Here is a 24553-nt window from a genome sequence, read left to right as displayed (position 1 = left end):
TGAAACTCATCAAAAAGTGCATACCACCCAAGCGCGGATGACATCTGAAAACCTTTCTGGGTAAGCCCACTTCACATGTAATGCAACTTTATATGGTTGTAAGTCACAGGTAAATAACACAAACTTTTGGTCAGCATTATGTGTCACCTTTTGAGCTTCCACCATTGCTGTTATTATTGTATCTGGGTGGGATGGCACAGGATCAATCAAAGGCAGGTATGCCGTCTTATTCTTAGGTTGTTCTGTTTGGCCTTGATTGCGTGTAAGAGCTGTGTTGTAGCCATTGTACTCGGGACAATTCTGTTTCTGAACATCCTGAAAGAAGGCGAAGTCAGTTTCGTCCGCTCTTTGTTTTAGAGTAGCCTGTTGCGCAAGTACCTCTTCTGGGAGGGGAGGGGTATAATCGTTAAATATTTCTTCCATTGAATTTCATGACACTATGGGAAAAACAATAAAAAACGCTAACCCAATAACTAGAAGGAAACTCGGCTTGGTCCCCACTCGCCTGCTACAGGAAGCGTCTGACACTATCACTGAATTTCTTCAAAAACAAACCAACGAGATTCACTTTCTAGAATGCCAAATTCAATCCCTCTTCACCACCTTATATCATCTTATTTCAAAACAATATCCAGGTGAATCACTTTCTGCCCTGTTAGGTGGAACACACGCTGCTATTACCCAGGGAGATTTAATTACAAAAATTTCGTGCATTAGAATAAACGGCACTATTCTTCCTAGCTTGCGATATGGTAATTATTACTCTCAACGTCCCCTAATAGAATTTTTAAACAATGGCTCCAAGGAGACCGGTCAAGTCATGAGAGACGGAAATGCTTACCCTGGAGTCCACCTTCTAGAAAAATACATGCCTGGAAAGATTCTTACGTTCCGCATCGGTGAGGCATTTTACCTTTACGAAAACTATTCACTAACACACATCCACAAAAAGATTAAGTTGCTTCAAGCCCACCTTGCACCGTTAACTCAGCCGGTTGACTCCCCAGATTTTCTTGAAATCGATTTCTGGGGTCGGGGTCTGGAAAATGGGGTCTGGAAATCGATTTCTGGGGTCGGAAGTTAGGCAAAACCCTACACTGGGGGCTCGTCCAAAGGCGAAGTGTAGGCCTAACATGCTTTAAAAGATTTATGAGTTCGTGCATTTTTGAGTTAGAAATAGAAAGTGTGGCAGAGCTTGCTTGCCAAATCTTTCATAGCTGATATTTCTGCTTTTTCTCCAAATCTTTCTGCTTTGGGGAGAATTTTTCTTGAACTTTTTCTTGGGTGTCACCAAAGTGGTGCGCACATTGAGTGAGAGATCTCACTTGAGTGAGAGAACTGTTCTAACAGCAACACTCTCGGGCATTTTTGGTTTCTTGGAACCATTGTATCTCTGTATAGTGACATCATATTCTATTGCCTCCGACATCTCCTCCTTTGAAATTCGTGGGATTGTCTCTATGGTATCGATCAGCATCAGATGGTGATTCAGGATGTGTAACCAGAACAGCTAACGAGTGGGTGGAAAGTTTTCCATTTTGCGACGAGATTTCAGCATCAAAAGTATTGACAACTACTTGTAGCCTACCAAACCGTCTGATGCATCGGATATGCCAAGACAGGATCGTTCCATTGTTGCAGCTTTCACAATTGAACTAAAGCGTAATACTCGTTATAAGAACACTTTCTTACTTCTCTACTTACTTTTCTTATAATTATTTCTTTATACTTATTTTACGATATTTCTTACAAACCTGCTGGGACGCAAGTTCGCGCTCATCAGTCAGAAAGCAAAGTGATTTCGTAGCATAGTGGGAGTTCTAGATTAAGAAATTTACAGTAGGCTAAGTATTTGGCAAATATATCAGCAGCAATTTTGGATTTTGCTGTGATATAAGTTATATGCAAATGTTTTAATCCCTTAAATGGATTCCTTGTCAACGAAACATATAGATAGACACCAAAATTATCATTCTAGACCAAATATAAGTGAATTTGTTTGTAATATGGCAGCCCTATTGGCGGCATTATTGCATTTCTACATGACGCAATCCCCAACCAGTCAAATAAATAGTTTCAATGTATTCCTTGCCCCTCAAAACATATGGTTAGACACCAAAATTATCATCCTAGGTCAAATACTAACTGAGTTATAGGGAGTTATCTGAAACGGCAGCCATTTTAGACGCCATCTTGAATTTCTCAAAACGCTCAAGGATGCGCGGAGTGCACCCGGCAGATTCTGAATAAGTAGACTCTAGGCTACCAAAATCAATAAAAAAAAACTTTGCATAAAATTTCCAGGTTCAGCCAAAAAATTGGATTTTGCAACCGGACTATAACCGCAACAAACTCCTTCTATCGAGATCACATATTCTCGTCTTTGATGACCATGAAATCGAAAAGCAGGAATTGTCTTGTTGCCCCTTGGTATGATTGTACAATGTACATGCACTATTAGGAAAGTTATTCCTCGCATAGACCAACTAGTGAAAAAAAAATACACCCATGTCATCAAAACTATTTGATATTTGTTTTTTATTGGTATACAGTATTTTCGCGTCGAATTTTCCGAATAAGTTGTAGATGGTATTCGAACACTGCACAAAACTTCCAAATGGTTCACAAATAAAAAAAAAAGTTTGGGAATCACTGATAACACCAGGGGTGAAAACTCTCTGGGAATTTTAAAGGACCGAGAATATTGGGATTTTTATTTGGCATTTATTATGTTTAAAACATTTGTAAAATACAGTACAGTAGAATTCGCCTATAGTGACACCTGTTGCAAAGTCCCGTTTACAAACCATATGTTTTGCATAGAAATGACTTCGCCTATAGTGACTTCGTGTATAAGAACACTTTGCTTACAGTGACACCACATTTCTGTCCCTTGGGCTCAAAAATTTCCGTATAAGGACACTTTACGGTGTATTTCCAGTTTAAGTTGGAATCATATTTTGTCCTTATCAGCATTCGCCAGTTCCCAGCCAGCAAATCCATCTTTTTACATTGATTTAACGTATGCAGAGGTTGAACCATAAAGGATTGATTTGCTGACTGGGTTTGAATTAAACCAACATGGGATGCGCAGATACTGCACAAGTGACGTTATCAACGACGTCATCATTCGTTTATAGTGACACTTTTTCCGCGGTCCCTTCAGATGTCACTATAGGCGAATTCTACTGTATTTCATCAATTAGAAAAAAATATCAAAAAACTATCTCAAGCATTTCCCTTTTTTCTTTAATTGGTGTTAATTAAGAATGAGGCTCACCGTAGGCCTATGCATAATTATGCATACTTTTTCAATATTTAAAAAAATACTGATCATATTTGGGAACACTCACACCAAGGTCCACAATAGGCTCGCAAATAAAAAGGTGGAAAAACTATAGTAGCCTATCAATCAGGTCAAACTTGGCATTGTTTGAGCCCTGTAAAGACAAGTCAACTCAAATTGAAGATGACTGTGAAGTCGATGACGCTGCCAGAACAGTCATTATTACATCATCTGAAGAAGCCGAACAGGAGATGCTAACCGGCAGCAACTAGAACAACGACTTTGTAACTGACAGTATTGTTTTTCTTTGTAAAAAAAACAGATTGGTAATGACTCATTTTTGGAGATATTAAACTAAACCATGTGTTTGTACGTTAAGTATTTTAGTTATACATAGTACTTTTATTCTGAACAGTATAAGGCCATTATTTTCCTGTTTCAATATCAAATTAAGATCGTTTTGAAAGTTTCCGAAAATTTTCATGGAAAGTTTCGGCTCTGAAAATTCCCGGATATTTTGCACCCTAGATAATACGCTTGAATCACTCGTCAGTAGACGGTGAGTAGATTTTGTGCATGGGTACTTTCGTCTATCACAGTCCCAGACAGCAAAATCCGTCATTTTTACATTGGTTTAACGTCTGCAGAACGTTGAATCAATGTAAAAATAGAGGATTTTGCTGCCTAGGGTGATTCCCAAACGTCACTGACGAGTGTTGCTTGTGAGTTGTTGTTGTTTCGGAAAAGAGATGCAAGGCAGTATGTATGGACTCGAAACGCGTCGTGATAAATCGTCGTTGTTAAACAGCACGAAACAATACAAAAGAATCTTGAAACAAACGGCAACACAAAAGTAGAAATATAAAGCGTTTGGTTGGTTTCAAAAACGACCAAAATGGACAGCCCGCTACGAAATGACAGGGATTGCTATCTCGTCACAATACGGATGTCGTGGGGATAGTCCTCGTACAAGCAAACAGCGTAAGGCCCTGAATCGTGATCATCGTCCGTGTACTCGACTTCAAACTCGCACCGAGACCCTTTGTTGGACTCCAGCAACCGAAGGATTTTCCCGTTAAACCATCTGCTACCTTTGTCGGTTTGCCAACGATGTAAAATGTGAGTTCCTCTGAAAAATGACAAGACATGAGAAGTAGGATTATTGTAACAGGAATGCTTGCCAACACACCATCTTCATAGCTGGCTTGACAGTCTGTTTTGGTCTGGTCGTCTTATTTGTAGGTGGTAATTGCAGTATTTCCCTGCACAGCACTACCTCGATTAAAAGCCTATGAGAACTGCGGCTGTGAGTAAAAGCCAAACAAACTTCAAAACAGAGAAAAGGCCGCCTATAAAAATTCCTCAATTGGAGCCTACAACAAGCAAGTAATGATTTTCTTAAAAGGTTGTTGCCAGAATCGGCCCATGAGGAAAAATAGTGCCAGAACCGTCATACAAGTTGACGGCAAAAAGTAAAATGTGGAAGACTCAACATCGTCTCTGCCCACCTGCGAAAACATCTTCGTCCGTCAGGCGCTCGAGGGATCAGTTTCATCTGATCCTTTTCGCCATTGTTTGGCTTCGGCTGAGATGTCACAAACGGGGGAACTCCCTTTTCGTCCACCTTCACTGTGACGTCAGGTTCAAAATGAAATCCTGTGTGAAAATGTTTCATTGGTTTGCAAGTGACTGGATAATGGAACTTGAAACTTCCACGAGGTTTCATGACTCTATCCAATAATGAAGGAGACAGACGAACTTGAAACTTTTGTTGCAAACATCAAAGCTGGTATTACTCAAACATGATATTATTACTCTGATTTGATAAATATTTACGATAGGCTATCTTATAACCAGATGTCATTGTTTGGTTTGCATTGTTCCCACAGAATCTCAAACAAAAAAAGGAGTAAAAATACGATAAAGAAACTATCGAAACAATGGTTATCAACCGTGAGATGTACAAAGTGTTAAAATTTTCTAAAAAACGTACAAACAACAATCTTTGTTCAATGAGATACAACAAAAAGGTACGCATCTCTATCACCACACAACCCACTAAATAAACTTCAATCGATTTCCTTCAGCAAAAGAAACTCGGGTTACCTGTCACAGGAACGCCATTGCTCCCGCACACTGTTTTCTGATGCATTCGAAACAAGGACACGTTCTTGAAGACGAGGAAACAGTGAGGACACTTTATTCTAAGCATGGCTGAGAAAATAGAGCCTTTGTTAGCATTGATTGTTCACATTCAACATGTTATTGCAGTCAATTTTACTTGTTATATCAATTAATGGAACTGTCATTTAAATGAAATGTCCAACGGTCCTTTAAAAATGACAAAGAGGTTTTGCTTTTATGATCAACGTTTTTGTTATCAATTATTTCACTTCTAGCCGCTGAAAGCTTGTCTTTTTACAAAGTACAATACTATTGCTGTATAAAGCTGTGAAAGATTTCTGTGAATTTTTTTAGCGCTTTTCTGTGTTTAAAATACTGACAATCGGGAACATATGAGTTGGATCAATCTTTCTTTGTTTTACAGATGTACTAAAAAATTGAAGAACTGTCCTCTAACGGTGAAAAGTAAACTTACGATTGCCGCTGTCGGGAAGGTCGTCAGAGGGCGCAGGAGAGTTTGCTGGAGGTTGTTTCTACAAAATAAACGATGGTGAGTTCACTCAAAATGAAATGTCTTCATAAACGAAGAGTTTAGCTGCACGCGGTATGCTTGCCGGCCAGAAAATCCACATTCTTCACTTACATCTTTCCTTAGCCGGCGGGAACTAGTAGTTTCTGGAATTTTGTGAAGTTCCAACTTCTCGATACGGACTTGAGGAGATTTGGTGGAGTTGATTTTACCTATGATTTCAGGTGTTGCCTGCTGTTGTGTGAGAAAAATGCAAAGATTAATATCGTGCATACCACAGCACTAAAACACATCTCTTTCAAGCTTAAACCACGAACATAAACACTGACAATTTTTCTATATGTCATAGTTTTACAGCAAAAGAACAAGCATACATAATAATGAGTAATGAAAAACATTATAACAGTAGGCTACAATTCGCCTAATCCATCACCATAAGGGAATTAGAAAAAAGTGACGAATTAGGCGAACTGACGATCTATACAAACAGGTCAAAACTATAACGACTTCTGCCAGGACCAAAAAGGATTTAAAAGACGAATTAAAAAGACGAATCAAGCGAACTGACGAATTAAACGAATTCTGATTACATCTCCTCAGGCAATGTCAAAACAACATAGGTACAGTAAACAAAAACAACAACAGATCTAATAAAACGTGATCCCTATAAGATATGATAGAACATAACCCGAATGGCCAAATAATTACAACGAAGAAGGTAAGTTATGTTTTGCCATGGTGGGTTGAAGTACAGTACAGAATTATTTTGAAGCATCGATCATGCATAATGTAAATTCACGTTTTACTTTACTAAATACAAACCTTGAAAAAATACAAATTAAACCCTTGCAAGGTGGCGATAGAGGCCAACCTATTGAAGGGAAAGCACTCACCGATTTATTTTTATTTTTCAAAAACGAAGGTCGGCCAACTTGCTTCCGCTTGGGAGGAGATTCACTAGAAAGTGTTTCGGTGCTTTTCGAGGTGATCCTGGGAACTTTTAAGTTGAAAGAACAGTTGGGTGGAACGGTTGTAGCTTCATCTTTCCGCACCGGCTTATCGACTTTCTTCTCTTTCAAATGCTCTGTACAAAAATAGTCGAATATGAATGTTGTACAGTCTTCAATGAAAACAATTTTTAATCACGTCTAAACATTGAGAAATTACCGAATGTCCTGCCGTCGCAAGTGCTCTGTACGATGGCGTCGTAAAACAATCCGTCGGTGTACTTGGCGGCGACCTAAAAAAAGACGCATGGACTCAGAAGTGAGTTACAGCAGCGTTTGGGCGCAAATATTCGACCAGCGTATCATTGCATGAGTGGCAACGTAAGTCAGAATTTTCAAACGAACAGTAAAATCTTAAGAACGGAACCTTTTTTCAAATATGAAACTGTTAGAATGCAATTTCTTCAGTTGAAAGAGTCTTCACCTCAAAGTCGGTTGTGGGCCTGTGGGGGCCTCAAAGTAATCACTGGTGAAATGCAATAAACGTGTAACTAACAATTCTTGGCTGCAAATCAGAACTTCCAAACACCCAGTTCTTGACCAAATTCTTTAGCAAATTCAATTTAAAATGTTCATTTATTAAATGCATTTTTTTTTTTTTGAAAAGTTAGCGACATACAATAACCGTGTTGGCAAGCGTTGGCTGGGAACATCGACATTTAATACAAAGTAGTATTCTTGACTAAATCAGTTTAAAGTTTTCTTTACAAGAAAAATATAACAGGAAACTATAATGATATATAAATTATAAACCCAGTAAAAATCACTTAACAAACCTCCGTTCCTGGAGTTAATTTCCATGCATTAACAGGCTCGTCATCAAGGTACATTAAATCTCGCAGCCTGTCGATCCATAGTCGTACGCCATCCTCGAACTTGACAAGCACACCTGACAAGGTTTTAGGCAAATAAAATTAAACAAAACTTGAAAAATGAGCAATGCTTTTTAGTTGCACAGTGAGAAAAACTAAAAATGTGTTTAAAAAAATCAATAATGAACAAATGGCCCAACAAAATAAAGAGCCCAAAATGTGGGTCTGCTACTATTCGGTGAGTCCGATTCGGTGAGTCCGATTCGGTGAGTCTGATTCGGTGAGTTCCTAACTTCTAACCCCTAACCCTAACTCCTAACCCCTAACCCTAAAACGGCAATGATAATTAGGCCACGGTACCCAATAATTAAAAAGAAAAATTGAAAAAATCCCCCGTTAAGGGATCGGACTCACCGAATCGGACTCACCGAATCGGACTCACCGAATCGGGCCATTCCGCCAAAATGTAGACAATAAACTTATGTTTAGCACCTGGACTGTCCTCATCTTACAGTTCAGTTTTCGAGACGTTTGCTAAACATGAGTTCAGTATCTACATTTTGGGTCTTATGGTATCATACATTCAGTATCTTACATCTTCATTTTTTGATTAAATGACATCACATTTCGAGAATAGAACTTCACCAACCTGGTTTCTTAGGGTTAGTTGGAATACTACAGTCTGTATTCGACTGATCAAGATAACATTTACTGGGACTAGTTTCCCTGATGTGAATTGGAGCTTTACTGCTTTGAGAACTGCAACAAAAAGTACGTCAGGTTAGGCTCAACCCAGCCAGAAAACCAGACCTTTTTTAGATTGGTTACCGTCTGCAGACGATAAATTAAATGCAAAAAGAGCCGATAATTTGCTAGCTGGGGAAAAAGCAAGATGATTGTGCTGTAGAAACGTCCAGTGCTTTTGTTTTGATTTAAATACCAAACAATCTCTTTAGGTGACTTAAATCAAATAATGACAAACTTATCATAAATCGAAAGGACTTACTTGAGATCCAAATGCATTTTCTTTGCTTCGTTTTGGGAAGAATCTTGATGGTTTGCTGATTCTACTTTGCGCTTCACAGCCTCTTTAATGAAATAAAAATTGATTTGAAAAAGTGACATAGAAAATAATGAAACTTGAAAATTTAAGATGCTAACAATACAGATAGAGGGAGGAGTCGCTAGTACAGACAACTGATCTACACTGATGTTTTAGAATGTAGAACAGGCTTCTTTGAAGCAAAATGGATGATAATGATGACATAGAAATTTCAAACAGCAACGAAACTATTATAATATAGTTGTTTATTTTGGGTGCAGCGCAAAACTTTTCAAATAAAGCATTCAATGTTAAGATTTTTTCGTACAACGATCATTTTGATAATACTCAAAAATAACGTGGACACGAGTGGTAAGTGACACCAGGTGGCGCCATCAAGCCACTAACAAAAATTGTCCGCTTTTATTCGTTTGTTGACTGCCGATATATATTTTCAACGCTTGTTGAAAAGAGTACTTACTTTGGAAAGAATTTGCCAGAGACTGATGTGAGATTATCGGAGTTATTGTGGATGAGATCAGTTTTGCATATGCAGCGCTCTTTGTGGTTCCTATGATAGCTTTCTTCGGAAGTGGCTCATTTGAAGGCTTCACAGAGGACATGGAAAAAACATTTCCGGAACTAGGATTTGACACTTTGACGGTGGAAATTATTGTATTACTTTTCGGAACAAAATGCGGCGTAGGTTTTGTTTTTATAACTGTATGTTTTCCATTGAAACGGCTGAAGTTTTGCGGCTTTGAAGTGAAAGGGACCACATACACACGCTTTGTGAAAGAATCTGAAGTGACGTTGGGAGGGGGTTTGTTGAACTGGTGAACGTGGTTTAAAAATCGTATAGGCTTTGGTGCGTTTATATTGTTATTACCCCATGGAAGCACAGGTTTTGGTCCATTTATATTGTTACTAACCCATGGCTTATAAGGCAGATCAGAAAATATGTTGTAAGGTGCGGCATATCTACCGCCCATGTTATTGATCAGTGGATGTGGTATAATATTGCTGTTGGGTATCACCATAGTGGGACGAGCATTCAGAGCAATGTCATCCAAAGAGGCAAAACGGACATTTGAAGGTTTAGCTTTGATGCATTTCTGAGCTGAATCATTTTCGTCTTCTTGTCCTTTAAAGAAACCGTCCATTGCTTTCTTTAAATCATATTCGCTATCTCTGCTCACGGTCTTGGCATATGATGAATCTAAATCAGAGCGTTGTTGCTGTTTCTTAAGATTATTACTAGCGACAATAACACCTTGGTTTTCGGAACTTGGTGCAATGTATGGTTGGGTGTTGTCCTTTTTGGTATCAGAATGATGATCTTTCGCCTTGTCGCTATCTTCACAGTCTCCTTTCGTCATAGCATCAGACATGAGTTCCTCTCCGTTGAGAATTTTAGAGTTGTCCGAATCAAAGTTGCCAGGACTTGAATTGCATTGAGAAGTTTTAGAAATCGTTTTCGATGCTTCAGAGTTAGTTTCTTTTACGTACGCCTAAAAGAGATTTGTTTCACAAATTAATACGAGGTACCAAATAAACTTATGATAAAGTTAGGTACCAGTAGATCAGTACCGTCATTAAACAACGCAACTGTTCATAAAGTCATCGTTAGACGATATTTTTGAGATAAAATATCTATGTCACATCACTAGATTATGACGCGGTCCAAACGCCGCAGGACTTGGTTATTTCTTGTTTCGGTTCGCATCTGTTGTCATTCGGGTCACGTCACTCGGGCTCGCGTCATTCAGGTTTGTGGCATTTGGACCACGTCATAAACAGTGCATGAGATGGAAGGCAGATTTTGGGATGGAAGATGAAAGATATCAAAGATGAAAGGTTCTGATAATGGGACGGAAGATAGTCTTCTATCACTTTATCCCAATTCCATCATTAACTTTTTAACCCAGTATCAAGAAATACAAAATTTTAAAACAAGTTGAGTAAAGTTTCGTTAAATTACGTTTCTTAAACTGAAGTAATTAGATTTTCGGTTCGTATTGAACCAACGCGACTGTTGCCCTAACGGGTGTTTTAGAGCAAGGAGTAGACACCATTCACACCACACGAGTAGCATAGCTTCAGTTCAGTCATTTATGCACTGCATCGCTCTTCAATGATTCAATTTGTGTGAATACTTGAACAATCAATCAAACCGTCTGAGAAACAATAACATTATATGGCAGCAAGTATGACACCAGATTACGTGATGGTCTGGTGTGCTTCAAATAAAAGAACTTTTGTGATGGATGAATGTGATTAAACGTTCAAGCAAAGTCCAAGTGGCTAAAAAATTGAAGTAAAAAAGTGCTGCTTCTATTCGTTATTTCCTACATGAAAATGTAGGCCAAACAATATAATTGCATGTTGTGATAAAAATACAGAATTCACAAAATTTCACGATGGAATGATGAAAAAAAGTCTTCTTCAGGGTGTCAGAAAATCAATAAAACTCAACAATTAACATATCAATTAGCAATGCTGTAGGTTTAATTTATTTTGAGACACCCTGTATTGTATTCCATCCAACATCCTGGTCATAGACTTCCTCCGATGTTAACAATTGTATTTCAACACTATTTTTATTCATAAAAAGTCAAATAATGAAGTATACAAAACGAACCAACATTTATTTTAGCCTGCCAGCTTGAAGCTGTGTTCACATTTCATAATATATCAGACACACTACAAACTGTCAAAGAAACTTTATTTCAAAAAAGCAAATTCTGCAAACTTATCACCAAAATGCTTACCCTCATATCAGATATATTTGGTGTTCCAATGAAAATTATCGGAAAAGGTCCATTTTCTTTCAACATGGAAGTAACTTTCACATTACCAAAAATAGGTCGAATTTTTGCTTTAGAAGAATTACAACTGGTTGAGGATTCATTTGGTTGAACTGATTTGACATGAAACGTCTGAAAAATGGTTGAAATCAACAAAGATTTAAACCGGTGCCAATGTGTTGACATGACACTTACTGACATGCTTGAAATTGGACAATGACATTTCTGCTTCTTTTCAGCTTAATTTAAGTCTACAAAATATAAAAAGCAAACACTGTATTTCTTAAACTCTACATTAAGAAGCGCATGATGGCCAGAGATGGGCAAGATCACCAGTATTGGTGATCTTGAAGATCAAGATCACCAAGAATAGGTGATCTTGAAGATCAAGATCACCAAACTATGTGATCTTGAAGATTAAGATCACTTTCAAGATCACTTTTTGTGTACTTGAAAAAAATGAAGTTTTTGATCAATGATGTTGCAAAAAATAATTACTATAAGCAACATGGGTAAAGGTATATAATTGGTATTGCTAACTTTTACTTTTAACTACTCGATTGCTGGCCTAAGAATTGTAATAAGTTAGTGACTGTTGCTATTAGGCCTATCAATTGTTGACGTAGTTTGCGTAGAAGCGCAACGTCACACCCAAGGCAGAGTTTAATTACAGCAGTAGGCTAATGAAAAAGTCGCAAAATTTGCAATTAGTTTTATACTTTTTATTTATAATAAATAAATAAAAATAAACTTTGAACTGCATCATTTTTTATCAAACTTTTGTCTGATTCGTAGGAGTTTTTATACGTGTTACTAAGTAGTTTTAACTTTTACTGTATTATGTTAAAGTTTATTGCACCATTTATCCATCTGACAACATTGATACTGTTGTCTGCTATCAAAAAAGTTCAGAGGTTTGCGGTCAGACAAACCGCTCCAAACTCAGACCCTAAACAAGTCTTGGTCTGGTTGATTTGCTGCAATAAACCACTTTACATAACTAAAATCGGCTAGACTCTAAATTTTTTAACACCGCCATTCCAGACTTTTGAAACATCTAAAACTGGGTGAAAGAAAGCAAACATTTCTTTAAAATTCACACATGGAAATTGTGAACAAAGTTAAATCATATTTATTATACGTCAACATAAAATAGTACGCGGAAGTTGACTTCTTTATTATGACCAACACAAAAACTTTTTCAATTTTGAAATTGCAACACTGACCAGATCAAATGGAGACTTTAAATCGTCTTTTGTTGGACACATATCACATCAACAGTGGCTTAATGTAAGTAGTTGCCACTAACTACTTTGTACGGTACAAGTTCTAAAAAAATGCCTCTATCTAGTAAGTAAACTTCAATTTTAAAGTGATCTTGATCTTATTGTTCTTCAAGATCAAGATCACACAAAAAAAAGTGATCTTAGATCAAGATCACCAAAAAAAAATTGATCTTGAAGATCAAGATCACGATCTTGATCTTCAAGGTCACTTGTGATCTTCAAGATCACGCCCATCTCTGATGATGGCTATGTACAACTGTACATAGACCAACCATAAATAAAAGGCAACTTCTTGATTGCATGCTTTGGAAAGTAGAGGGCTCTGCCTCCCACAGTCCCACATACTTTGAAGCAGTGATAATAATGTCTTGGCCCAGATGATCGAGTAGGTATTATGTACAATTTTTTCCCAAAAAATAAAATGGTTAATCAATACCATAAAAACATAAAATATACTTACCTCCCCAGATTGTTTTCTTTTTGTTGGACCGACTGGATGAGAAACAGGAACAACACTTGCATTTATGCTAGTTTTGGAAGGAAGGACAGTTGCCTTGGCAGAATCAAGCATGCCTTCATCAACCAATTTCACATTAGAAGAATTCGAAGGAAGATTGAGTAACTTGCCAGTATCAAGGGGGCTTTCAATTTCATTGTTTTCATCTTTCAATGTTATATAATTTTGCGAAGTGCTATTCACATTGTCAGTGGAATTTGAAGAAGGATCAATTAACTTGGTAGTACCAATGGTGCCCATACAGTTTTCATCATCTGATTTCACATTATTTTTTAAATCACAGTTTTCAGTATCGAAAGAATCATTATCATCTATTTGATCAGAAGAATGTTGTTTTGAAAAATGTTTACATTTTTCTGGCAGTTGTACTAAAGAGCCACTTGTTCCAGCAATTAAATTCGAAAATTCATGCTGACATTGATAATCTTTTGTGGCATCTGATTCTGGTGAATCTCTTACACGAGGATGAAGTGTTTTGCTCATGATGACAGTTTGAGCATGTGTTTTCTTTTCCATTCCAGGATGTTTTTCACCTTTGTTATCTTTAGGTAAATGCTCAAAATTGTCAATGTTTGAAATTGATAAGTTGTTTTTTAAAATAGTTCTTTGTGCATTGTCACTTCCTTCTGAGCATGTTGTTTTTATCTGACTTCCAGATGAATATGTAAAATTCTCTATGCTTGAACTACATTCTTCTAAATCTTTAAGTTCATTATTATCATCATCCTTTTTAAGACTTATTAGACCACTGTCAGATGTGGCGTTAAAAACTTCACAAGAATTTTCATGGTCTTTTAGATCATCGGAACATAGCCCTTTGCAGTCTTCTATGCAGCTTTGCTTTGCAAAGCTTTGATCATTAATGGTTTTATCAGCCGGAACAAGTTCATCCATAATTATCTATAAAAAAAAACTTTGACTAAACATAACTTCCTTCAATGCAAAAGTTATAAAAAGTTGAAACAATATAGATAGAAACAAAAGCGTAATCATTTTCTTAACTTTAAGATTTATAAATTGGCACACTTAAAGGGAGAAAATGTGTAATGCTCAACTCAATTGCTGTTATGGACATGCAACACACAGATTATCTTAAAATTCCATACTTTAAAGTACCCCTGACAGGTTGGATGCAAGTGTAGTAACTTTTTTAAGCATTTCCTAGCGCCGAATTATGCTTAGCGAACTATTTAAACTTAACCTAGAAGCTCGACTGGTTAAGGCAAAATCTATATCATGCGACTGCTCCACAGCGTCACGGACAAAACTCCACATTTCACTGCTCTAGGACGACTTTGGTGGTGTTACGTCATGCTGGGTGAGCATCATTAGCGACGGATAAAACAAATGTTTTCTAGTATCTATGTCATTGCTGGATCCGTACATAGCAGTGGAATGGCCCGTTTCGGTGAGTCCGATTCGGTGAGTCCGATTCGGTTAGTCCAATTCGGTGAGTTTGGCCCCTTAACGGGGGATTTTTTCAATTTTTTTTTAATTATTGGGTACCGTAGCCTAATTATCATTGCCGTTTTAGGGTTAGGAATTAGGGTTAGGGGTTAGGAACTCACCGAATCGGACTCACCGAATAGTAGCAGACCCACATAGCAGAGTCTATTGATTCCAAGATGTAAAAGCCTACTTTACCTGTGCAAGAGTATGTTTTTGCAAACGTTGTTGTTTAGAAGAGCTGGAATCATCATCAGCAACTGGTTGCATCTGTGCTTTTATAGATGGTATGGCAGATTTCTTTAAAACGTAAAGTTTGCTCAAGCCCATTTTTACTTGAGTAGCGTTAACAAAATCATCTTCAGTGAAGTGAAGAGAACATATACGACTAGTTTTGTATGGCCCATCCCACTTTCGAACACTTGAAGAAAACTTTGACCATTTTCTTCTCAGCACCTTGCTTTGTGGAAAAGCGTGAAAAGAAAGCACACGGTCTTTGTCATTGACACTGTCACATAAACAGCAATTTGTAGGCATTACCTCAACCATAAATTAAGGGTACTGTTTGTGAGATATTGTTGTTACACTGCATATGGCTATAGCCAGATTAAGACAAATAAAAAATTATCAAAATTGTAGCCCTACAGGAGTTTAGAAAAACTGCAATTTCAATTGAATTGAGATGTTGTTTGATAAAAATAAACTCAACCTATTTGATCTAAACCTAATAGTAATAATAAGTTGACTTTTTCATTTCGGTAATTCTCATTTTGCACATGCTTTAGAACAACAGAGCCCCACACATTCACGTTTTGCAGTAGTCGTACCATACCTTACCAAGTCACCACAAAGAAAAAATGTATCCTTCTCACCCATGGTGACATCACAGCAGTGTTGCCGTTTTTATTTTCGCAATTGAATGAGTATCAGATTGTCCGAAAGTGAACGAAAGTTTGCAAGCGTGTAACTTAGTAGGCTGTTGATATTTTTTACGATTTGCTGGTCAGGGAAGTTTGTTAGTGTCATCTTTTTGGGACCGGTATCTTAGCTAAATTTAGCAAATTTATTTACCTGTCAGAGGCACTTTAATAGATAATGCTTCGACTACCATTTGCTGATCCAGTAGGCTATCATTGAAAAAAGCAGTTTAATTTGAGGTTTTCACCTGTTGATGTGTGCTTGTTATCGAAAAATTGTGAAAAAACTCAATTCAAAAAAAATCTGGAAATGTGCCAAATTATTTTTTTTTCAAGTTTTTTACAAGCTACTCTCTTTTACCATTACTGCAAAACTAGCTGGAAGTAAACCTCGAGTCAAAGATATAGAAGTTAATAAAAAATGTCTTCATATTTTTTCTCTTTTTCTGCAATGTGTGTCGGACCATTTTTCTCAAGTTCAAACTTGAAAAAGCAACCATGTTCAGAGCACCCTCAGTGCATGATCCTTTCTTGAAAAGTCAATATGGCATGTTCAAGATTGGGGCCTAGTGTAAGCAGCCTAAGTCACAACTTGATTGTATTCCTAAAAAGTCCAGTGGAAATACAAGAAATTCAGTCGAATTATACACAACTTCTATTAAATGGAAATCACAAGTTAGACTTACATGGACTTTGCGTAACTTCTGGATAATTCCATAGGACACATAAAAAAGTGTTATGACTATGGTGATTGGTGAAGGTGTTGCAACCATGTCAAATTGTTTAATGGGGAAATAAAATTTCAAGCTTGACTTTTTTAAATATTGACATATGCTGACACTGACATATACTGATACTGACATAATATTTTTTTTTAAAAGGAATTGTATAGGCCTACTATATACACTATAAACCTTCTGGTTTTGTATTTATGACAAAATAAAAAAAATATCTGAGTCGATTGACAGGTAAACTATGAACCTTGTGACGTAGTTGGTTGGCAGCTTGGTGCATTTACCTTGGAAAAGTTATGTAAAAACGTTATAAAGTAATACATCCACTTTTCATACAACCAATCGTTTGTTACATCCAAATTATTTAGAATGAAATTTCCCTATTTACTTCCCACTGTAAAAACCCAGTTAATGAATCCAGACATCACTTAATACATCCACTTGCAAATCGCGTGAAGGCAAATTGTTCTTCACATTGTGCGAATGATGGGCTACTATGAACAAAAATCTAATCAAGCAGCAGGCCTACTGTTTTTTTTGTCGCATTTAAGCTTACGCCTGGTAGTTGAAGATTTAAATTAAGTAGATGAGAAGGCAGGGAAGCCAATCTACATGTCCACTGACACTCCGACAGGCATGCCTTTAAGTGTCTTAAAGACACAGCCTCTTGAGTGGTGTCAAATAGGCGACCTTTCAAATGCCGGGCCAGGGCTCTCACCAGCCGGCTATGCAGCTGCGGAATGGCCCGTTTTGGTGAGTCCGATTCAGTGAGTTCCCTATTCGGTGAGAGCCTTTTTCGGTGAGAGCCCTATTCGGTGATTTTTTTTTAAATTATTGGGTACCGTGGCCTAATTATCATTGCCGTTATAGGGTTAGGGGTTAAGGTCTTATTTCAACTTTTAGGGATGTTAAAACGATGTAAAAGCGGCAATGATAATTAGGCTACGGTACCCGATAATTTTCAAAAAAAATTTCAAAAAAATCACTGAATAGGGCTCTCACCGAAAAGGCTCTCACCGAATCGGACTCACCGAATAGTAGCAGACCCATGCAGCTGACACTGCAGCTCGGCTATGCAACAGTACTGTGAAGAAACAAAAGTCAATCATTTAATCAGACAGTTTAAAAACATCAGGCATTGCAGTTGAAGCAGTTCATCGCAGACGAATTGGTTTTCTCATTACAGGTGAGGTGTTTTGCTTGTTTTAGCCTCCACTGAAGAATGAAGAGATTAAAGAGGAACTGCACGATTGAATTAACATTGGCTAGAATCCATCGCCAAGACATCCGGTGCCGGTTGAAAAACTCACTTCCTTACAATTGAGGCCCACAGCCAAGAAACTGACCTTTTTCCCATGCTCTCTTGCGCTTCTCTCTCATGCTACCTGGAAGTGGCAAACTCATCAACGCCATCTTGTGATATGACGTCAGTTCTAGTCGAACTTAGTGGAGACTAAACTAGACGAGATAGGCTTGGTTGCTGGTGAATGGGCAAATTTATAAGGCATCTATAATGAAGACGCATCTTTCAGCCAGCATTTATTATAATTATGTACAGTTTTAGTTGTTCATGCCTGTGTGCCAGGAGTGGTCTGCGAAGCTCCTCGCCGAAGGCTAGTTTCGTAGAATGAAACAGCCAAAGTTAGATATCGAAAAGATTTTGTATTGTACAATAATGAGTTGCCCAGTAGGACATTATGAACGCACCACAAGGACATAGTACAATCGGCTATCAATGCAAAATGCGATAACGCTTCAACAATCAACATTCATTGAGGCTGTTTTCTGAACCCACCATAATCTCCATCGTCGCCATCCACTAGCCACAATCTGTAAAAGTTTGGAAAGAAAAAAATTCTGGACAATGGAGTTGGAGTTGTTAATTCCAATTTAGAGGTAAAAGGTGTTATGTCGAAGTAAGTAAGCAACACAGTAAGCCTACTGTTTTGAAAGATGGTGATCTGTTTTAATTAGACTATAGCAGTGGTACCGGTATTACAGGACTCATATCTTCTTAATCGTTCTGAGCAGATGGCACATTCTATGTTCATAAAATTTAAAACAAGTAGGCCTAAAAACGTTAAATAGGATATGCACCATGCAGCCTATAGCTTCTATTGTGTAACTACAAACCTTCCGTATTGTCCGCTTTTGCATTCGATGATCTCTATCCAGTGTAGAAGCAGAAGCATCAGAGGTAGCAGAAGTACATTTTATGGTGGGAACAGCAGATTTCTTCAGAATGTAACGTTTGCAAAATCCCATATTAACTTCAATATGATTTTCAAAATCCTGCTCAAGAAAGTGATTTGAGCAGATAACACTGCTAGGAAAGGGTCCATTCCATTTACGGACTTGATGAGCAAACTTGCACCACTTAATTCGCAAACGTTCATCGTTAGGGAATGCAAAAAATGTCACCTTGGCACCAGAAACAAATTTTGTGTAACAGATAGAGCAAATTACCACCATTTTTAATGTTTGGCTCAGAACTACAATAATCTAAGACACGAAGTTACTAGAGAAATGTTTTGTTTTAAAAGTTCATTTTTCCAAGAGATACATTTGAACGAAAGACTTGAAGCTTACAAGAATGTCACATAACATTGGTTAAACGTACCGTACCTCGCAAGCTTCCCTTATGGGCCTATGACAGCTTTGGTCGGTCCCTTAACCAACAATCTCAATGGATAAGACAACAGACCTGACTTATTTTTTCAAACTCGAGGTTGCAAAGTAGGGTGTTACATTTTTTTACAACTTAGGGCAAAATCTTTCAATATATCATTTATTTGATGGGTTTTTGCACAAAAACTAGTTCGCACAAAAAATAAATTAAAAATATTTATATTTTGAGGTTCCACGCTCTATGGGTAATATTGGATAAAATCTAAAAAATTCAAAAAAATGCAGGATTTTTATGCCTGCTATTTCTTGGATTTATTCATGTGTATTAACTTTTTTTTCAGCAAATAGGCTCTAAAAACATTAGTTTATAAAATCAAGTTGTTGTGTACTTATCTGGCAACCTAGAATATGAAATGATATCTTCACGCGTCACTAGAAATCGGACTAAAATCTTGGATTGCGTTGGGTATCCAACTGAGTTACCGCAGCTTCAACTTCCTACTAATGGTGACGTGGCAAGAGCTTTCTTTTGGTTAAGAAATAAAATAATGCTTGATCAAAATACTGAAAAAATTCCTACATTTGTTGAAGTAAAGACATTGTTAGTACAAAATATCATTCAGTTGTGGGGAAAAGCTGGTCTGCCACATGTTAACATTGATCGTGTAACTCAAATGACGAAAGAACTTTTTGATCAGGTGAAAAAACTTCAAGCTCAGCCATTATCTCGTCTAAACTCCCCAGCATATTTAATGAAAGTAGCTGCATTTCAGAGTAAACTTGAGAACTTATTTGATGTGAGTTCCTGTAAGTGCAAAATAGCAGTTGAACAGCAATGGCACAAGAAAACAGTATGCAAATGTAATTTTGAAAGGCGCAATGGCGCATTCCAGTGATAGAAGCAGGGTTTTTAATTGATCAGAGAAATAGGAGAATACAAGTGATTGGTGGTTTAGATATTCAGGAAACTGACGCTAATATGAGAAGAATTAGCATATACAGCTGTAGAAACAATAGACCAGAACCATGTAGAATTCTTTATGAACAATCAATACAGGCAAGCAGTTCAGCAATTGATGAAACCGAGTCAAATAGTGATGATAATTATGAAATGGAAAGTGCAGAAATCCAAGTTGAAGAAGATGAGGCTAGGCCATCTAAGCGTACAAAAAGGTTAAGTGTTGTTAGCACAGATAACTGTATTATGGCGGATAAAAAACTGGCTTCAAACCGTTTATCATCATCACTATTGAACTCAGCTGCTGAAATATTTGGACATCCAGAAGCAAAACGATCCCATGTTACAGTTTATCGGCATAAGTTGGCACTGAGGAACACGTTGCTTAGTGAAGTAGAAGAAAAAATGACTAATGCTGTATACTATCAGCTATGCTTTGATGGAAAGCGAATATTCAACAGAGAAAGACTAGTATGTTTGGCCAATTTCACTGATGAAGAAATCTTCATAGCTCTTAAAACTTTTAGAAGAAATGAGAGCATTACCGGGGAAGCTTGCTTTTTGGCAAAGGAGTTGATCCAACCCAGCTTTTTCAAGAAGATTGTATGTGTTATGACAGATACAACATCTCTTAACACAGGACACAGGCGTGGAATTTGTGCAAGAATTTCACAGCATGTTAATACAGAGTATGAGCATGATGTGCTGTTATTGAAATGCTTATTTCATATTGTCGAATTGTTTTTGGGAGATGTTATTAAAGCTCTTGATGGCGATACAACACCACCGGAGTTATTGCAGCATGGATCGGTTTTTAACTTTATTTCGAAAATTTCAAAACATCATCTTCTAGCTAATAATTTGACCACCCCCAATTTAAAACCAACTACAAAAAGTCAACAGATTTTATCTGACTTTTTGGATGCTGAGTCCACTAAACCTGCTTGCAAGAAATCAATTCGAGATGATCAAGCAGTTTTACTAGCATTGGCTTGCAATACATTCAGACAAGTTCCAAGTTCTTTCCAAAAATATTTATTTTACAAGCAGGAGACAGTGGGACATGCAAGATGGCTAACAACTGCAAATGGGTATTTGCGCATTTTATCATTTTGTCCATTTCAGTTGAATTCCTCGCAACATGTTGTTCTGAACCAAATTTCCCAATTTATTGTTGATGTCTACACTCCAATGTTTTGTTCCATTTTTAAAAGACCCAGTGCGGTTGAAGGACCAGCCTTAATGCTTCTGGCAAGAGATTTAATGCGAGCATCAGATGCTGATATTGTTAAATATGCGAAATCTTGCTTCATTCGCCATTTGGTTCTTTGGCTTTCTCCTAAAAATGTTGCCATCTCTTGCCATTCAACAAAACCACCACTCACTTTAAATTAAATTAAAGACATATCAGTGCCAGCTGTTGATACAAGAAAACTTGTATGGTCACTGGTCAGCTAGACCCCTCAAAGCTTTCTTTGATCTTTGAAATACAAGGTATCTTTGAAATACAAGGTACAAGATTACAAGGTACAAGATTTCTTTGAAATACAAGAACATTTACTGGTGATCAAAGCAAAGCTTTGAGTAAATGTTCTTCTTGTATTTCATTGGGTGACGGAGGAATATGGCAAAGTTTCAAAAATAACCAAATGCCAAATGAAAGACTGATTGGGAATGTTAAGAAATGCTTGGAGGAAAAGAAAATCAAGGATAGCAATGATGACATGAGTGACGAAAAACTGAAAAAGATTGATACAGCGATCAGAGGATATGTTACTTGCATGACCACCAGTCTCAAATATCTGTAGGACACTTGATTTTTTTGTAATATTTTGTATATTTAAAATATACAGCTAAACTAGTGAATTGTGGACTATGAGAGTTTGATATTATTTAGTAATACAGTGTATGTATTCAAGGGCGTTGACAGGAGCGGGGCAAGGGGGGCCTTGGCCCACCCTGGAATTTGAATAATCAATATGATTGTGAAACGCACTATTCCAATAAGAAATGCCCCAAATTTTCCACTTAGCCATGACCAGAGGTGTAAAGTAACAAAAGTAATTCTACTTATGTAGCTTACTCAAGTGGTGCGGTGGCGCTCCCCTAAAAAATGTCAAAATTACAAAAAAAAATACAAAAACGCCCCCCTCCCCACCTAAAAAAAATTCTGCTGACGTCCTTGCATGTATTAGCCCATGTCTATGTTTCTTACCAGGACAGATTCAATAACTTTACTCATACTGTTACTGTGTTGTTCCTTTGATAAAATCGCCAATATCGGGTGAATCGTTAATGCAAGTGTGGAACCTCAAAATATTATTTTAAGTGAAAAATATTTTGACATAGTTTGTTTGAGTGCATTTCCCACCAAACAAACACTATATTGTAGTTGGTTTGAAAAAATGTAACACCCTATTGCAAAGAGCCTATACTACTTGCCTTCACATAAAAAGCATGAGCAACAAGATCGAAGCAGCGAGAAAAAAACCTCCTTCCTCTAGGACGAAGACAGCGAAAGGACTTGCAAAACCGATAGTCGCTTCGAGATCTGTCTAGAACTGACGTTATAATCAATAAATGTGTTGTGTAACAGTGTACTACAATCCGCCATTGCAGGAGCCTGGCCAAAAATACAAGCGCGTGGAAAACCATGGTTTTGATAATTTTTATTGAGATAAACATAGCATTAAAATGCAACGGCGAGGTTGGTATTTATAGATTTCAGATAAAGTGAAGAAAAAGTCATCGTGCAGTTGCACTTTAAAAAGACAGGATAGTTGAATAGCCTACCATACAACACAATACATTGATTGCATTGTTACTCCCAAAGGCAGTAGTGGTTTCAGGGGAAAAACTTGGTCACATGCCTTCCACATAAAATGTGTTGTGACTTGTTCGTTTTGGGTGCTTTCAACATTGATTTAGCCAAATCCAATAAAGAATTCAGAATTTCTTCTTATTAATTAACAAGCTGTAACTGCTTTGGGATGCTCAAACTTGATTAATGTGCCTACCAGAATTACTGAAAGTTCATCAACATTACTTGATCACATTTATGCCAATAACAGTAAAAATGCACAAATTAATGTATTGACTTATGATATATCTGATCACTTACCAACATTTTTATTAATCAAAACTGTGCCACACAAAATGAGAAAACGTCAGTGTTTAACAAGAAAAATCGAAGAAAATAAAATTGATGTTTTTTGAGTGATTTTTCAGATCAGCTTGAAAACCTAACATTAACCACAAGCTATTACATGTTAATGACAGCAGTAATAAATTGATACTTATTATGTAAACACTAATCAACTCTCATTTCCCATTAAAAAAACTCGGTACCGGTAGGAAAAAGTCTGGATTGTACAACAAACCATGGATCACAAAAGGAATTCTGGTTTCAATCAAATACCAAAATAAATTATTCAAACTTTGCTACAAAAAAAAATTGTCCGAAAAAAATAACTTTTTACAAAAAAATATAGAAACAAATTAACTCACATTAAACAAATGTCTAAACAAAACTACCGTATTTTACGGACCATAAGGCGCACCGGACTATAAGGCGCACTGTCAATAAATTGCTTTGATTAGTTTTTTGTTCATACATAAGGCGCACCGGACTATAAGGCGCACCGGACCATAAGGCGCACCGGACCATATATAATAGTATATCGGTACTGGTTTTGAGTGTAGGCAATAAAGCACTACCGCACTTGATCCATACATAAGGCGCATGATCAATTTATGAGGAAAAAAAAGAATTTAAAGTGCGCCTTATGGTCTGTAAAATACGGTAGCCTACTTCAAGCATCGCTTCAATGAATCGAGACACAATTCATCAAAAACATGGAAATCTATCAATGAACTTCTTCAAAAAACTAAAACGAATATATATATACTCTTCCGGGCAATAAACTTATTGCAGAAAACATTTCATACAAAAATCATGAACAAATATGCAACCAACTTAACTACCACTTTACACATATTGGCGAAAAACTAACTTTACACTTAAAGCAAAGGTCAAACTTTGATTCGTTCATGGGAAAACAAACATATGAAACTGATAAAAGTGAAGTCGAATGCCTAATAAACAAACTAGATGTTAAAAAGTCGGATGAACCAGATGACATCTCTTCTTGAATGTTAAAGTTATCAAAAAGTATTATTGCACCTCATTTAACTAAACTTTTTAATGCATGCTTGAAACAAGGAATATTTCCTAACGCTTTAAAAATTTCAAAAGTTATTCCTGTTTTCAAGAAAAATGCAAAAGCAGATCCAACTAATTATCATCCTATTTCCTTGCTTTCAAATATCAGCAAACTTTTACAAAGAAAATCATTTACAGACGCTTGGTGAGCTTTCTTGACAAATTCAACGTGATTAATGATCAACAATTTAGATTTAGGGAAGGTCATTCTACAACGTTAGCAATAAGTAATCTTTAT

General features: G+C 37.0%; 1 protein-coding gene across 1 annotated transcript; it reads right to left on the bottom strand.

Moving 5' to 3' along the window:
* Window positions 1-4052: 4052 nt before the first annotated feature.
* LOC145782443 (uncharacterized) lies at window positions 4053-15485 on the bottom strand. The gene is made up of 14 exons (XM_082594232.1): window positions 15055-15485; window positions 13354-14310; window positions 11572-11739; window positions 9282-10311; window positions 8765-8846; window positions 8408-8517; window positions 7723-7835; window positions 7107-7179; window positions 6833-7023; window positions 6054-6173; window positions 5886-5943; window positions 5393-5500; window positions 4795-4942; window positions 4053-4415 (listed from the first exon to the last, which is right to left on the bottom strand). The coding sequence occupies exons 1-14, from the start codon at window positions 15403-15405 to the stop codon at window positions 4214-4216; spliced, it is 3711 nt and encodes a 1236-aa protein (XP_082450358.1). The 5' UTR covers window positions 15406-15485; the 3' UTR covers window positions 4053-4213.
* Between the last annotated feature and the right edge of the window lie 9068 nt (window positions 15486-24553).

Source organism: Aplidium turbinatum, chromosome 13 (genome assembly GCF_918807975.1).
Source record: "Aplidium turbinatum chromosome 13, kaAplTurb1.1, whole genome shotgun sequence".
NCBI lineage: Eukaryota > Metazoa > Chordata > Ascidiacea > Aplousobranchia > Polyclinidae > Aplidium > Aplidium turbinatum.
The sequence above is the reverse complement of the archived record's forward strand: the minus strand, read 5'-3'. Positions and strand labels throughout refer to the sequence as shown.

Coding starts and splice junctions, on each gene's coding strand:
- LOC145782443 (XM_082594232.1), bottom strand. CDS start 15,405: ATGGTTGAGGTAATGCCTACAAATTGCTGTTTATGTGACAGTGTCAAT. Junction 14,311..15,054: donor AAAAACATACTCTTGCACAG/GTAAAGTAGGCT, acceptor TTTTTTTTATAG/ATAATTATGGATGAACTTGT. Junction 5,501..5,885: donor CCTTCCCGACAGCGGCAATC/GTAAGTTTACTT, acceptor CTATTTTCTCAG/CCATGCTTAGAATAAAGTGT.